At 43.8% G+C, this 12,209-nt stretch overlaps 1 protein-coding gene across 5 annotated transcripts in view; it reads right to left on the bottom strand.

The window, feature by feature from the left end:
* Nucleotides 1–12,209, bottom strand: part of ARHGAP17 (Rho GTPase activating protein 17) — an 84,692-nt gene that overhangs the window by 47,220 nt on the left and 25,263 nt on the right. For all 5 annotated transcript variants that reach the window (XR_009407015.1, XM_059415158.1, XM_059415159.1 and 2 more), the window contains exon 2: nucleotides 3,119–3,158. Coding sequence is in view for 4 of the 5 variants with exons in the window: in XM_059415158.1 (XP_059271141.1) it covers nucleotides 3,119–3,158 (40 nt within the window). In the remaining variant the exon portion in view is untranslated. The remainder of the gene's footprint in view (nucleotides 1–3,118; nucleotides 3,159–12,209) is intronic.

Below are 12,209 nucleotides of genomic sequence, written 5' to 3'. Positions count from 1 at the left end.
GAAGGGGCTGAAGAACACACGCAGCCTCTTCGTCCGTGGCGCCGGCACGCAGGCAAGAAAAGCATCCCATGGTCTAAGTGTTCAGGTCTTGGGTAGACGTGGAAATAGTTCTCATTCACTTACACCAGCGGTTCTCACTACTGATATTTGGGGCCAAATAATTCTGGGTGTGGGAGGGGTTTCCATCTCTCAAGGGCTAAGGTCTGCACGCGGGGAGGGAGCGGAGTCTGGACCAAAACCATCAGAAAGAGTGGTGGCAGCCCAGTTATACACCACAGCGCCCACAAAGCCCGAGCTCCAGCCTGCGGGGATGCAGGTGCACACCTCAGGCCCAGCCCCACTGCCAAGCGGAAACAACCACAGGGACATTCAGAAGCGAACCCCCGCAGATGGCGACCATGCCTTCCAGGCACAGGACATCAGGCTCAGGGACCAGAATCAAAGTTCTGCAATTTCCACGCAAGGTCAGTGTCTTCAAAATGGCTCCTTATGGGGTTTAGGATGGGTATTTGGCTTTGTTTTTGTTTTGTTTTGAATAAACCTCTAAAGCAGAAGGGACAGCCAACAGTAAGAAATACTGACTAAGGGGATCCACGCATCACGATTTAGCTTCCCAAAATATTATTGCTGGGATATGGCTGTTTATGGCAAAGAGAGCTGCTTTTCACGGGAAGGAATGCCAAAAATGTGTATTCTGATGACTCATTAAGACCAAGTGCAGGCCCTTAGGGATGCTTTCTATTTTAAAGAAAAATCAACAAATTCAAAACAGAATGCATTTTTACCCTACAATGTTTTACCCAGTGATATGGTTCTGTGTTTCTTCCTTGAAGGTCCTCACTGCCCCAGCAGCTTTTCTTCAGAGCCAAGGCCCAACCACCAGGACCCTGATCTGGCAGGCATATAAGGAGCAGATGCCACATCACCTCCCCCTGATCTTATAATGACCAGATTTTAAAACACTGGAAAAATAATACACACTCTTTATTTGCCTAGAAAACAGGCAAAATCAAAACCAAAACCCCATCATTTTGCTTTGATTCTGACTGCCACGAGAAAACTGTCAAGTTCACAGGGACGGGGGCCTCAGTGTCTTTTGTTCACTGACTTCTCCCGAGTGCCCGGAATGCTACCTGGTTCGCAAATATAAGGTGTTCATTTAATTTCTGTTGAAAGGACAAGTATGTGTCACGTCCCTGGGCAAGGTAGTAGAAAAACAACAGTAAATAAGTTGAGGTTCTCACCCTCCCGGGATTCACAGCCTCCCAGGGAATTGCCACATGAGCAAAAGAGCAAAATAAACTTACGAGTGGAAAACAAGAGGCAAAATAGAGCCTCTTGAACTGATCTAAGAGGCAGGGGGACACAGAGCAAAATCAGGGAAGTTTCACCCCAGAAACAAACAAATCTCTGTGGCTTGGGATCTATCCCTCCTGCTTTCCTGTTTAACCCATTAACTCCTGCTAATAACCTTATGGGGTGGATATAGCCATTATCTTCATTTTAGAGAAGTGGAAACTGGGGCACAGGGAGGTTCAATAAATCTCTGAGGCCACAGAGCGCGTCAAGGGCAGACCTGGGTAGGAAGGTTCCACGCTTTTACCCATTTCTCTCTTTCTTTATAGTCAAAGAAGGGGGAAACCATCTGTAGCAATGATGGCAGATGTGGAGTAAGTATCCGTGTCATGAAATGAGGTGTTCCTAGAAACTGGCACACTCTTGGGTCCCCAGTGGATGTTCGGGCAAAGAGACAAGCGCAGGTGGTCGCCGCCTGCCTCCTATGGGAACTCTGCCATCCTTGAACTGCCTGAGAGGCCCTTTGGCTGCATCTGGGGGCTTCAAGGATCCAATGAGATTGTGTGTTTACTGATGCGGGATGTGGGAGACAGAACATAGACATGAAAACCCAGTCAAGTTAAAGGTTAACTAATACCAAACAACATTGCTGGAAGTCTGAAAATGAAGTTGAAATACATGTTACCATGTATTTAAGCCAGCGAGGAAATATTATTACGAACATGATTATCTAATAAATCTGGGTGGGGAAAAAAACCATTCTAATCCTTAATAAAAACTTCTGTCCTTTAAAAAAAAAGGGGGGGGGAATGGGTGCTCTTAAAATCTTGTACCTGTGGCTGGCTGTCATAATTGAGAAGGATGTTCTGACACGGGGTGGTACAAGCCACATTCTTCTAAACTATGCCAGCTCCTTCTCTCCCTAGGGAGAGAGGAAGAGTCACCTGGGAGCAGATCTTTGGTCTTCTGAGGTCAAGTGCACACACCTACTGTGGGTTATGGAAATGACACGAGCAAGGAGGCTTCAGAGAAACCTCAGTGCAGGAGGGGCTCTGTCCTTCCCAGTGTGCTCTGGGGTGGGCAGGGGAGAGACGGGGGCTGAGGTGAAGCGAAGGCATGTGTATAAAGGGTCCCAGGCCTTCTGGGAGAAACTCTGAGTGAGCCCCAGAGTTCAGGAAGCCTGTTGAGAGATGAAGTGCAGGGGCCCTGACTGAAGTCCCCACAGGAAACGCCCTCCCTATGGAGAGGAAAGGACACCCAGGTGGGTGGCAGAGCACCTCAGGGCCTCAGAGCAGTTCTGCCAGATCTGGTCACTGTCACTGAGACTCTAAGTCCCTCGGGACCCAGCTCAGCCCAGAACTGGGGAACAACAGCGTGAAAGGGAAGGAGAAGTGGAAACTCTAGGCTGGAGTCAGTCGGGCCCTCCGCCACAGCTGGTGGGGCCTGTCCCATCTAGGACACTATCCCAGCAGCAAACAACAGTCCCTCCGCCTGCCCAGGACCCGTGACCAGGCTGCAGTGCCAGTGAACTGGCCCATATACCCCAGCCCAACACCTGGCACTAGAAAGCAGGACTAGCCCCATCTGAACTTCAAAACATGACACCAAGGTTTCAGATCCCTTTTCTATCACCATGCAGCCCAACTGCTCTTTTTAAGGATCCGAAACACACTGATCCATTTTACTTTATTCTGTTTCGTCGGAGAATACACACGTACACACATACATCCATCCATCCATCCACCTCCATTCTCACCTATGAGATTTGGTTTGGTTTGGTTTTCCTCTTTAAACAAAGCACCTGAAAAAGATTTTTTATTACCTGTAACAGATCTTCACTGAGGACCTCTGTTTTCTCGGCTCTGTAGGGGGGAAAAAATCAAAAGTTCAGAGTTAGAAATCCAGAAATGCAAAGCAACTCAGGAAATTCAGTAATAATCATCCTGGAGCTTAAAACCAAACAGGCAGGAATGAATGATAACATGGGGAGAAATTCCACCGATGTTTACATCAGAGGGAAGAAAACCAAAGTCCGCAGAGAATGGCAACCCCAAACAAGAGCCAAGGATCAAGACCAGTGGCTCCCCTACGTGGGCTGTACAGAATCCCGGGCAGGGGGTCCGGGGGAGTGTGCTGACATAAAATGCCAGTTTCCAGGTCCCAACTCTATTCTAATTTAGCAGGTCCAGGACAAGATCCTGCTGCATTCTGAAGCAGCCCCTCCTGACCAGAATTCCATGGCCCCAGATCCACAGACCACCCTTTGGGAAAAGCCTGCTTAGAGAAGTTTAAACTTCATTTCTTAAAATTATCATTTCTGAGTTTCACGGCCTTACTGAAATAGGTTTGTCACAAATCCAGGAACAGGATTCAACAATACCGACTCAAGATGGTAACATCTGAGCATTCTCTCTTTCCAGTATCTCATTTCGCCTTTAAAAAGAAACCATATTTTCAGCTTTCCTTCACCTACGCCTTTCAACTACCATTAACTACATTAACCCCATAGACCTTTCTGGAAAAGCCGACCGGTTGCCCCACAATCAGCACAGGGGCATTCAAAGCTGCTCGAGCCTTGGTTGCCAGATTACAGTACTTTTATTTTTCAAGTTCTGTTGTTTTGTTTTGTTTTTTTTTTTTAATTTATGTATTTGACACAGAGGGAGAAAGGGCACAAGTAGGGGAGCAGCAGGCAGATGGAGACAGAGAAGCACGGTCCTCGCTGAGCAGGAAGCCCGATGCGGGGCTCAATCCCAGGACCCTGGGATCATAACCTAAGCTGAAGGCAGATGCTTAACAGACTGAGCCCCCCAAGCACCTCGATCGCAGTACTTTCTTAAGAAGACTTTCCTCTGCAGTCCAAAAGGACAGCGCCTTTGCTGTACATAAACCCAGAATGACAGCAATCGAGGTGCCCTGTTGGGACTTCTGGTTTAAACAGTGATTGAAGCCAAGTCGATGAACATCCCTACCTAACTCCTGTTGAAATGAACAAGGAAACTTTTAAAGGGAAAAGAAAAAGTCTGTTTCAGCCCTGAATGTGGGGTTCGATCGCAGAGTTGGGCAAAGGGGAAGAACATCAATGAACCAGAATTCTGAAGCCTTTTAATAAGATTTACTGCAGAACGGAAGGCTGCATGACCTTCCCCGTGAACGAATCTAATGCAAGAGAAGGAAAAGCCATTTGGTCAGAAAGTGGATGGGACTCCCTGAGACTGACCTCAAAACACTGCTAAAGCTTAGTTCAGTACAAGTCAGCTGCTTGAGGTATGGTGGTGCACACCTCCAGCCCACGCTTGGACGATGGCAGATCAAGTAAAAGCTGGCACTGCTACAAAGGATTCCAAGACCAGTTGTCGCTGCAGTGCCCTAGTTAACACGGAGATGCCAACAGCAGTGGCTCCCACACTAGTTCTTATAGGAAACCAGAACTCTGGGCTCCCAGGTTACCTGAACCTGGGATACCAGAACTCAGATACCTCCCAGGTCCACAGGAGCAGAGCCTGGAGATGAGGTCAAAGCCCCCGCTTTCAGAGGAGGCCAACTTTCAACTCTATGAACAAGTTCTGCAAGCAGCGGGCCAAATTATGCCATCCCAGACCTTGCTTGGCATGCATGGTGCCAGGCATTGCGGAAGCGCCAAACATAAGTAAGCATGCCAGTTAGGGAAGTGGGGCAGGGCCCCAGCTGACTGGGAGCTCAAGCAACCAGCCTCAAAAAGAACCCTGATGGCCAGCCTCGCAGGGACATACCTGGCACGAGACCACCATAGCTTCACCATGACTCCTGTTCTCCAATAGCCTTGTCCCTCCTCTAGCAAAATAGCAGCACTAGATTGTATAACTTTGGCCTCATCTTCTCTGGCGAGGACCCCGTATGCCTGGGATAGAACTGTGAAACCTCCTCCTTCTGTAAGTATAAGTATATACAGACCAAAGTCCCCAAGGCCTATTGAAACATTCAGAGTTCAAAAGAAGAGATTCAGAACCAGTAAGTCCTTTGATGAGATAAAATTATTTTAAAAATGTAACAGAAGAAGAGGAAAACTTAATTTTAAAGTCCCAATGTGGACCAGTAGCAGGTATGAGAAAGTTACTAATAGCTGAGAACCAACTGTATGCATCTTTTCCCAGCAACTTGTTTAGTGACCTCACACTGGTAATTTGAAATGAAAAATCAAACACAATACAAACAAATGCAAACAATACAAACCAGGGCTTTTGTTGGGGGGGGTTGTCAAACACCTATGAGCACAGCACTGTAACAGCACAAAGAAAATAAAGCAAACGTAAAAATGAACCAAGTATTAACTTCAAGAAAAAACAAAAAGTCCATCAGAAAGAGTCATAGTACTCTACTATGCTTAGCTGCAAATAACTGATTATATATAATAATGTAAATATCAAACAGTAGTGTACCCAAAAATTGTTAATATAACTGAATTGGAAGGATAAGGGAACAGAAGTGAGAAAAAAGTCACATAAGAGCACGAAACCCTTGTCGGCATGACAGTAAGCCAGTAAGTAACAACTAAAACTTCGTAACTTGAAGGATAGCAGTTTACATATTTGTCTATAAATGTATATATGAGTAAATGCCAGAATAAACAGAAATTTGAAAATAGTTTCCTCTGGGGCTGGGAGAATGAGATTAGTAGAGAGAGAACCCACTGTGGTAAGTCTTTTACCATTACTTGACTTTTTAAACTACCTGTATAGATAGTTTCAAATTTTATTTTATTTTATTTATTTTATTTTTTAAAGATTTTATTTATTTATTTGACAGAGAGAGATCACAAGTAGGCAGAGAGGCAGGCAGAGAGAGAGGAAGGGAAGCAGGCTCCCCGCTGAGCAGAGAGCCCGATGCGGGACTCGATCCCAGCACCCTGAGATTATGACCTGAGCCGAAGGCAGCAGCTTAACCCACTGAGCCACCCAGGCGCCCGATAGTTTCAAATTTTAAAAAATAATATATTAGTTACATTTTTCAGAGACATGCTTGATAGGGTTTCAAGCGATGCGTAAGTTCAAGTGATACATAACTCTAACTTAAAACAATGGGTCCAATGGCTAATCTGCACAAAAGTATACAGAGTGTCCAGACTATAAAACAAATTTGTATATTTAATGTCCTTCTTTTCAAATTAACAACCAAGCCCTTTGCTTTAAATTCAGAGGTACTTTACCAAAAAAGCTATTTGGAGGTGGAGCTACACATGGAACATATAATAGGAAAATGTTAACATCTTGCTTAAAAATAAATTTATCCTATGTTTCCTGCCCCTGTGGATACTCTATATTACATTGATAAAATTAGTTCTATTTTTTTTTAATTTAAAAAAAAATTTAAGATTTTATTTATTTATTTGACAGAAAGAAAGAGAGCACAAGCGGGGAGAGCAGCAGGCAGAGGGAGAGGGAGAAGCAAGCCCCCGTGCTGAGCAGGAGCCCCATACGGAACTCAGTCCCAGGATCTTGGGATCAGGACCTGAGTCAAAGGCAGATGCTTAACCGACTGAGCTACCCAGGCACTGTGATAAAATTAATTTGAGAGAGAAATCCAATTTCTCTAAAGACGTGCTTATTTGAGAGAGAGAACACAGATGTATGCGCAGGGGGAAGGTAGAGGGAGAGGGAGAGAATCTCAAGCAGACTCCCCACTGAGCGTGGGGTTCAATCTCATGATCTGAGCCCAAATCAAGAGGATGCTTAACCGACTAAGCCGCCCAGGCAGCCCCCAAATGTATCTTGTTAACCAGATTTTTTAAATTCACTGAGATTATTAAAAATTACCTATTATCAGAAATGATTACTTTACTGAGCTTTATCAGCCTTGCTGACTTATCATGGACAAATAAAACTATACTTGTGTATATTATATATATATTTAAAGTATATAATGTGACAATTCAGCTTGCATATATATTGTGAAATGATAACCCTAATCAGGCTAATGAACATATCCATCACCTTCCACAGTTCCCTTTTTTGTAACAGTAATTGTGAGAATGCTTAAGATCTACTCTCTTAGCAATTTTTAAGTATATAATATAGTATTACTATAATCCCCAGAGCTTGTTCTTTTCATTTCATTTCATTTATTTATTTATTTGACAGAAAGAGAAAGAGAGATCACAAGCAGGCAGAAAGGTAGGTATAGGGGGAGGGGGAAGCAGGCTCCCCGCCAAGCAGAGAGCCCCATGTGGGGGGCTCAATCCCAGGACCCTGAGATCATGACCTCAGCCAAAGGCAGAGGCTTAACCCACTGAGCCCCCCAGATGTGCCCCGCCCCCCAGAGCTTATTCTTTTTGTAAGTGAAGGCTTGTGTCCCGTGACCAGCATCTTCCTATCCTTTAGCCCCTGGTGACTATCATTCTACGCTGTTTTATAGATGTGACCTTTTTTTTTTAGATTCTACATTAGTGAGATCATACAGGATTCGTCTTTCTCTGTCTGGCTTATTTTGGTTAACACAATATCCTTCAGGTTCATTCATGTTGTTGCAAATGGCAGAATTTCCTTCTTTCTCATGGCTGAATAATATTCCTCTGTGTGTGTGTGTGTGTGTGTGTGTGTGTGTGTGTGTGTGTGATATGTGTGTACATACCATAGACATAGACACATATATGTATGTATCGCACTCACACCCCCTACATCTTCTTTATCCATCCGTCAACCAACACTTAGGTTGTTTCCATACCTTAGTTGTTGTGAATAATGCTGCGGTGAATATAGGAGTGCAGGTATCTTTTGAGATGCTGACTTCATTTTCTTCAGATACATACTCAGCAAGTGGGTTTGCTGCATCATATGGTAGCTCTATTTTTAATTTTCTGTGGAACCTCTATACTGTTTTCCATGAGGACTGTGTTCTCATCAAAGTACACCTGGGTCCCAATTTCTCCATATTGTCACCAACATTTGCTATCTCTCGCCTCTTTTATAACAGCCATTCTTACAGGTAGGAGGTGATATCTCATTACGGTTTTGATTTGTGCTCCCCTGATTATTAGTGATATTCAGCACCTATGCATGTACCTGTCAGCCACATGTATTTCTTTGGGAAAATGTCTAGTTAGGTCTTTTGCCCATTTTTAAACCAGGTCATTTGGTTTTGTTTTGTTTTTTTAACCACTGAGTTGTATGAATTCATTATGTACTTTGGGTATTAGCCCCATATCTATAATTTGCAAATATATTTTCCCATTCTGCAGGTTGCTTTTTCATTTTCATTGCATCCTTGCTGTGCAGAAGCTTTTTAGTTTATGTAGTCCCACTTATTTATTGTTGCTTTTTTTTTTAAGATTTTATTTATTTATTTGACAGACAGAGATCACAAGTAGGCAGAGAGGCAGGCAGAGAGAGAGGAAGGGAAGCAGGCTCCCTGCTGAGCAGAGAGCCCAATGCAGGGCTCAATCCCAGGACCCTGAGATCATGACCTGAGCTGAAGGCAGAGGCTTTAACGCACTGAGCCACCCAGGCACCCCTATTGTTGCTTTTGTTGACAGTGCCTTTGATGTTATATCCAAAAAATCAATGCCAAGGTAGATGTCAAGGAACTTTTTCCCTATATTTTCTTCTAGGAGATTTGTGGTTCCTAATATTACATGTCATTCTCTAAATCATTTTGAGTTAATTTTTTTAGAGTGGTACAAGGTAGGAGTCCAATTTGCCTTCTTTTCCCAACATTATTCATTAAAGAGATTGTCTTTTCCCCATTGGGCATTCTCCATGCCCTTGTCAACAATTAGATGACGATTTACATGTGGATTTATTTCTGGGCTCCCGAATCTTCCACTGATTTATGTTGTTGTTGTTTTTTAATGCCAAGACCATACTATTTTGATTACTACAGCTTTGTAACAGGTAGACCCTTGGACAACACAGGAGTTTAGATGTGTTAACCCCTTTGCAGCCAAAAATCAGCATATAGATTTTAACTCCCAGAAAGCTTTACTACTAATAGCCCTACTGTTGACCAGAAGCCTCACTGATTAACATCTTTATATGCTACATGCCTTATTTACTGTATTCTTACAATAAATTAAGTTAGAGGGGAAAAATGTGATTAAACAAATTGTAAGGAAGAGAAAATACATTTACTTTACTGGACTGCAAAAATCCTGTATGTAAGCTATTCAAACCCATGTTGTTTGTTCAAGGGTCAAGTAGTTTGGAATCAGGAAGTCTGATGGCTCCAGCCTTGTTCTTTTTGCTCAGGATTGTTTTGGTTATTTGGGCCTATTGTGGTTGCATGTGGATTTTAGAAGTATTTTTCTCCTTCTGTGAAAAATGGCATTGGAATTTTTAAAAAGATTTTATTTATTTATTTGACAGAGAGACAGAGAGCACAAGTAGGCAGAGGGGCAGGCAGAGGGAGAGGGAGAAGCAAACTCACCACCGAGCAGGGAGCTCGATGTGGGACTCAATTCCAGGACCATGGGATCATGGCCTGAGCCAAAGGCAGCCGTTAACTGACTAAGCCACCCAGGCCCCCCAATGCCATTGGAATTTTGATAGAAACTGTACTGAATGTGTAGACAGCTTTGGATAGTATGGACATTTTAATAATACTAAATCTTCCAATCTATGAATACAGGATATCTGGGAAAGATGACTTTTAAGTGATAAATCATGATTCTGGAATGTAATATACAAACTGGAGTGGCTCCTTCACACAATAATACTCCCGCTGCCCTATGCTATCCCTACCTTCATTTTAGGGAGCCACCACTGCCCCTACTTCCCCCAATATGTGGTCCAAAGGACTTGATCTTCCTCATCACTGCAACTGGTCCAAGTCTCAGTCCTTTGTATGTTGAATTGTTTTGAAGTGTTCATCTTTACCACAGACCTAGAATTTTTAACCCAAGGCAAGTCCAGCAAGTATTCAGAATACTGGCTACGGTGCCCATTTAAAGGATTTATAAGCCCCTTGGTTTTTACTGAGATATGATTTTTTTTTTAAGGATTTTATTTATTTATTTACTTGAGAGCGAGCGAGAGTGAGAGAGCACGAGCAGGTGGAGCCACAGGCAGAGGAAGAAGCAGGCTCTCTGCTGAGCAGGGAGCCTGATGCAGGACTCCATCCCAAGGCCCTGGGGTCACGACCTGAGCTGAAGGCAGACGTTAATGGACCAAGACACCCAGGTGCCCCATCTGAGATGTGATTTTTTTTTTTTAAGATTTTATTTATTTATTTATTTGAGAGAGAGACAGTGAGAGAGAACATCAGAGGCGAGAAGGTCAGAGGGAGAAGCAGACTCCCCATGGAGCTGGGAGCCCGATGCGGGACTCGATCCCTGGGCTCCAGGACTGTGACCTGAGCCAAAGACAGTTGCTCAACCAACTGAGCCACCCAGGCGCCCCATGAGATGTGATTTTTTTAAATCAGGTTTTAAAAATTCATTAATAAAGCAAAGAGGGGAGAAACATATTAAACTTATCAAGGCACCTTGAAGTGATCCAAAAATTTTAAAAATAATACTTGCTAGATCCGATTGTTTTAAATCAGACATTTTGCTATACAGATACAAACTTTTTGTTAGATGGGTCTTTTTTCTGCTTTGTCAGAGCCGTCTTTGTGTGCAGTGTTCTGTGCTTGAAAACACACTTGAATGTTTCCTGTCTGTAACTGGGAAAACAATACAAAGCAGGAAAGCATTTCCTGCTCGCCATTTTACTCAGGGATTTGTTTTTTCCTACGCACGCCACTGTGCAATTTCACAAGTCATTCAAACAAGGCTTACAGCAGGCAGCAGTTGTAATTTCTTGATTACTTTTTGGTAAAGCATAACCTTTTTCCTTATAACTCCCAAAGCCTTACAGCAGCAGGGCTCTGCAGACCTTTATGCACCTCACCCCCTTCTCCCTTGACTGGTTGTAGTTCTGTCCCACCTTGCAGTTGAGGCTAACCAAAGTCTCACTCAGCCCCCTTCCCAGGCCACGAGAAAATGGAAATGCATCCAATCTAAAGTCATTCAGCTCACCAAAAAAGACAGAGATGCTTCAACTAGGACACAGGGCCAAAGGAGAATCTCCAGTTGGCCCAACAACTTCCAACCCTAATGGCAGACTGATTTCTGGAAAGGTTTCTGCCAAGGCTATGTTCAAATGCCTGACACCATGATTGTGAACTGCCGTCTTGTTTCCCAGGATACCACCTACCACACTCGGGCCACATACACCTACATGAGGCATGTATTCCAAGTGCCACGGAAATCAGTGCTTGAGGCCACATCTCCAATGCATGCTGTGATCTTCCAAGCACTGCATATTACCAACCTCGCCCCTGCCAGCAGAGAGTTCCACAGGGGCAGAGACCAAGTCTATTGGAGCCATTGCTCCCCGGGCTCCAGCACCCTTCCTGCCACACAGTAGATGCTTCGTAAAAATACATGAAATCAATCAGTGGAAAAGTAAATGGCTGTCCCAACAATAGAGTAATGGCTTGAAAAAAGGATCTTTCTCAATTTCAAAAGAGGTAGCAAGAAAAAAAAATTCAATAGCAGTAGGCAGGAAAGCAGACGTATGCACAGAATTGCCTTCCACAATAAAATCCACAATGACTAAAATTCAAAGGTGATAGTGCCTTCCCAAGTTAATGTTTTTTTTTAATGAAAAAAAATACAGAAAGTAAGCTATCCATATTACCAGGGGTCAGCAAACAATAGCCTACAGGTGCAATCTAGCTCACTGCCTATTTCTGTACGACCAGTAAGGTAAGAATAATTTCTACTTTAAAATGGTTGGGGGAGGGGCGCCTGGGTGGCTCAGCCAGTTAAGCATCTGTTTTTGGCTCGTGATTCTGCTTCTCCCTCTGCCTCTGCTCCTTCCCCCTGATTGCGCTCTCTCTCTCTCATTCTGTCTCTCTAAAATAAATAAATCTTTAAAAAAAAAAGGCTGGGGGGGGGA

The sequence above is a fragment of the Mustela nigripes genome, chromosome 11 (genome assembly GCF_022355385.1).
Source record: "Mustela nigripes isolate SB6536 chromosome 11, MUSNIG.SB6536, whole genome shotgun sequence".
NCBI classification, from domain to species: Eukaryota; Metazoa; Chordata; class Mammalia; order Carnivora; family Mustelidae; genus Mustela; species Mustela nigripes.
Note: the sequence above shows the minus strand (reverse complement) of the source record. Positions and strands in the feature narration are given on the sequence as shown.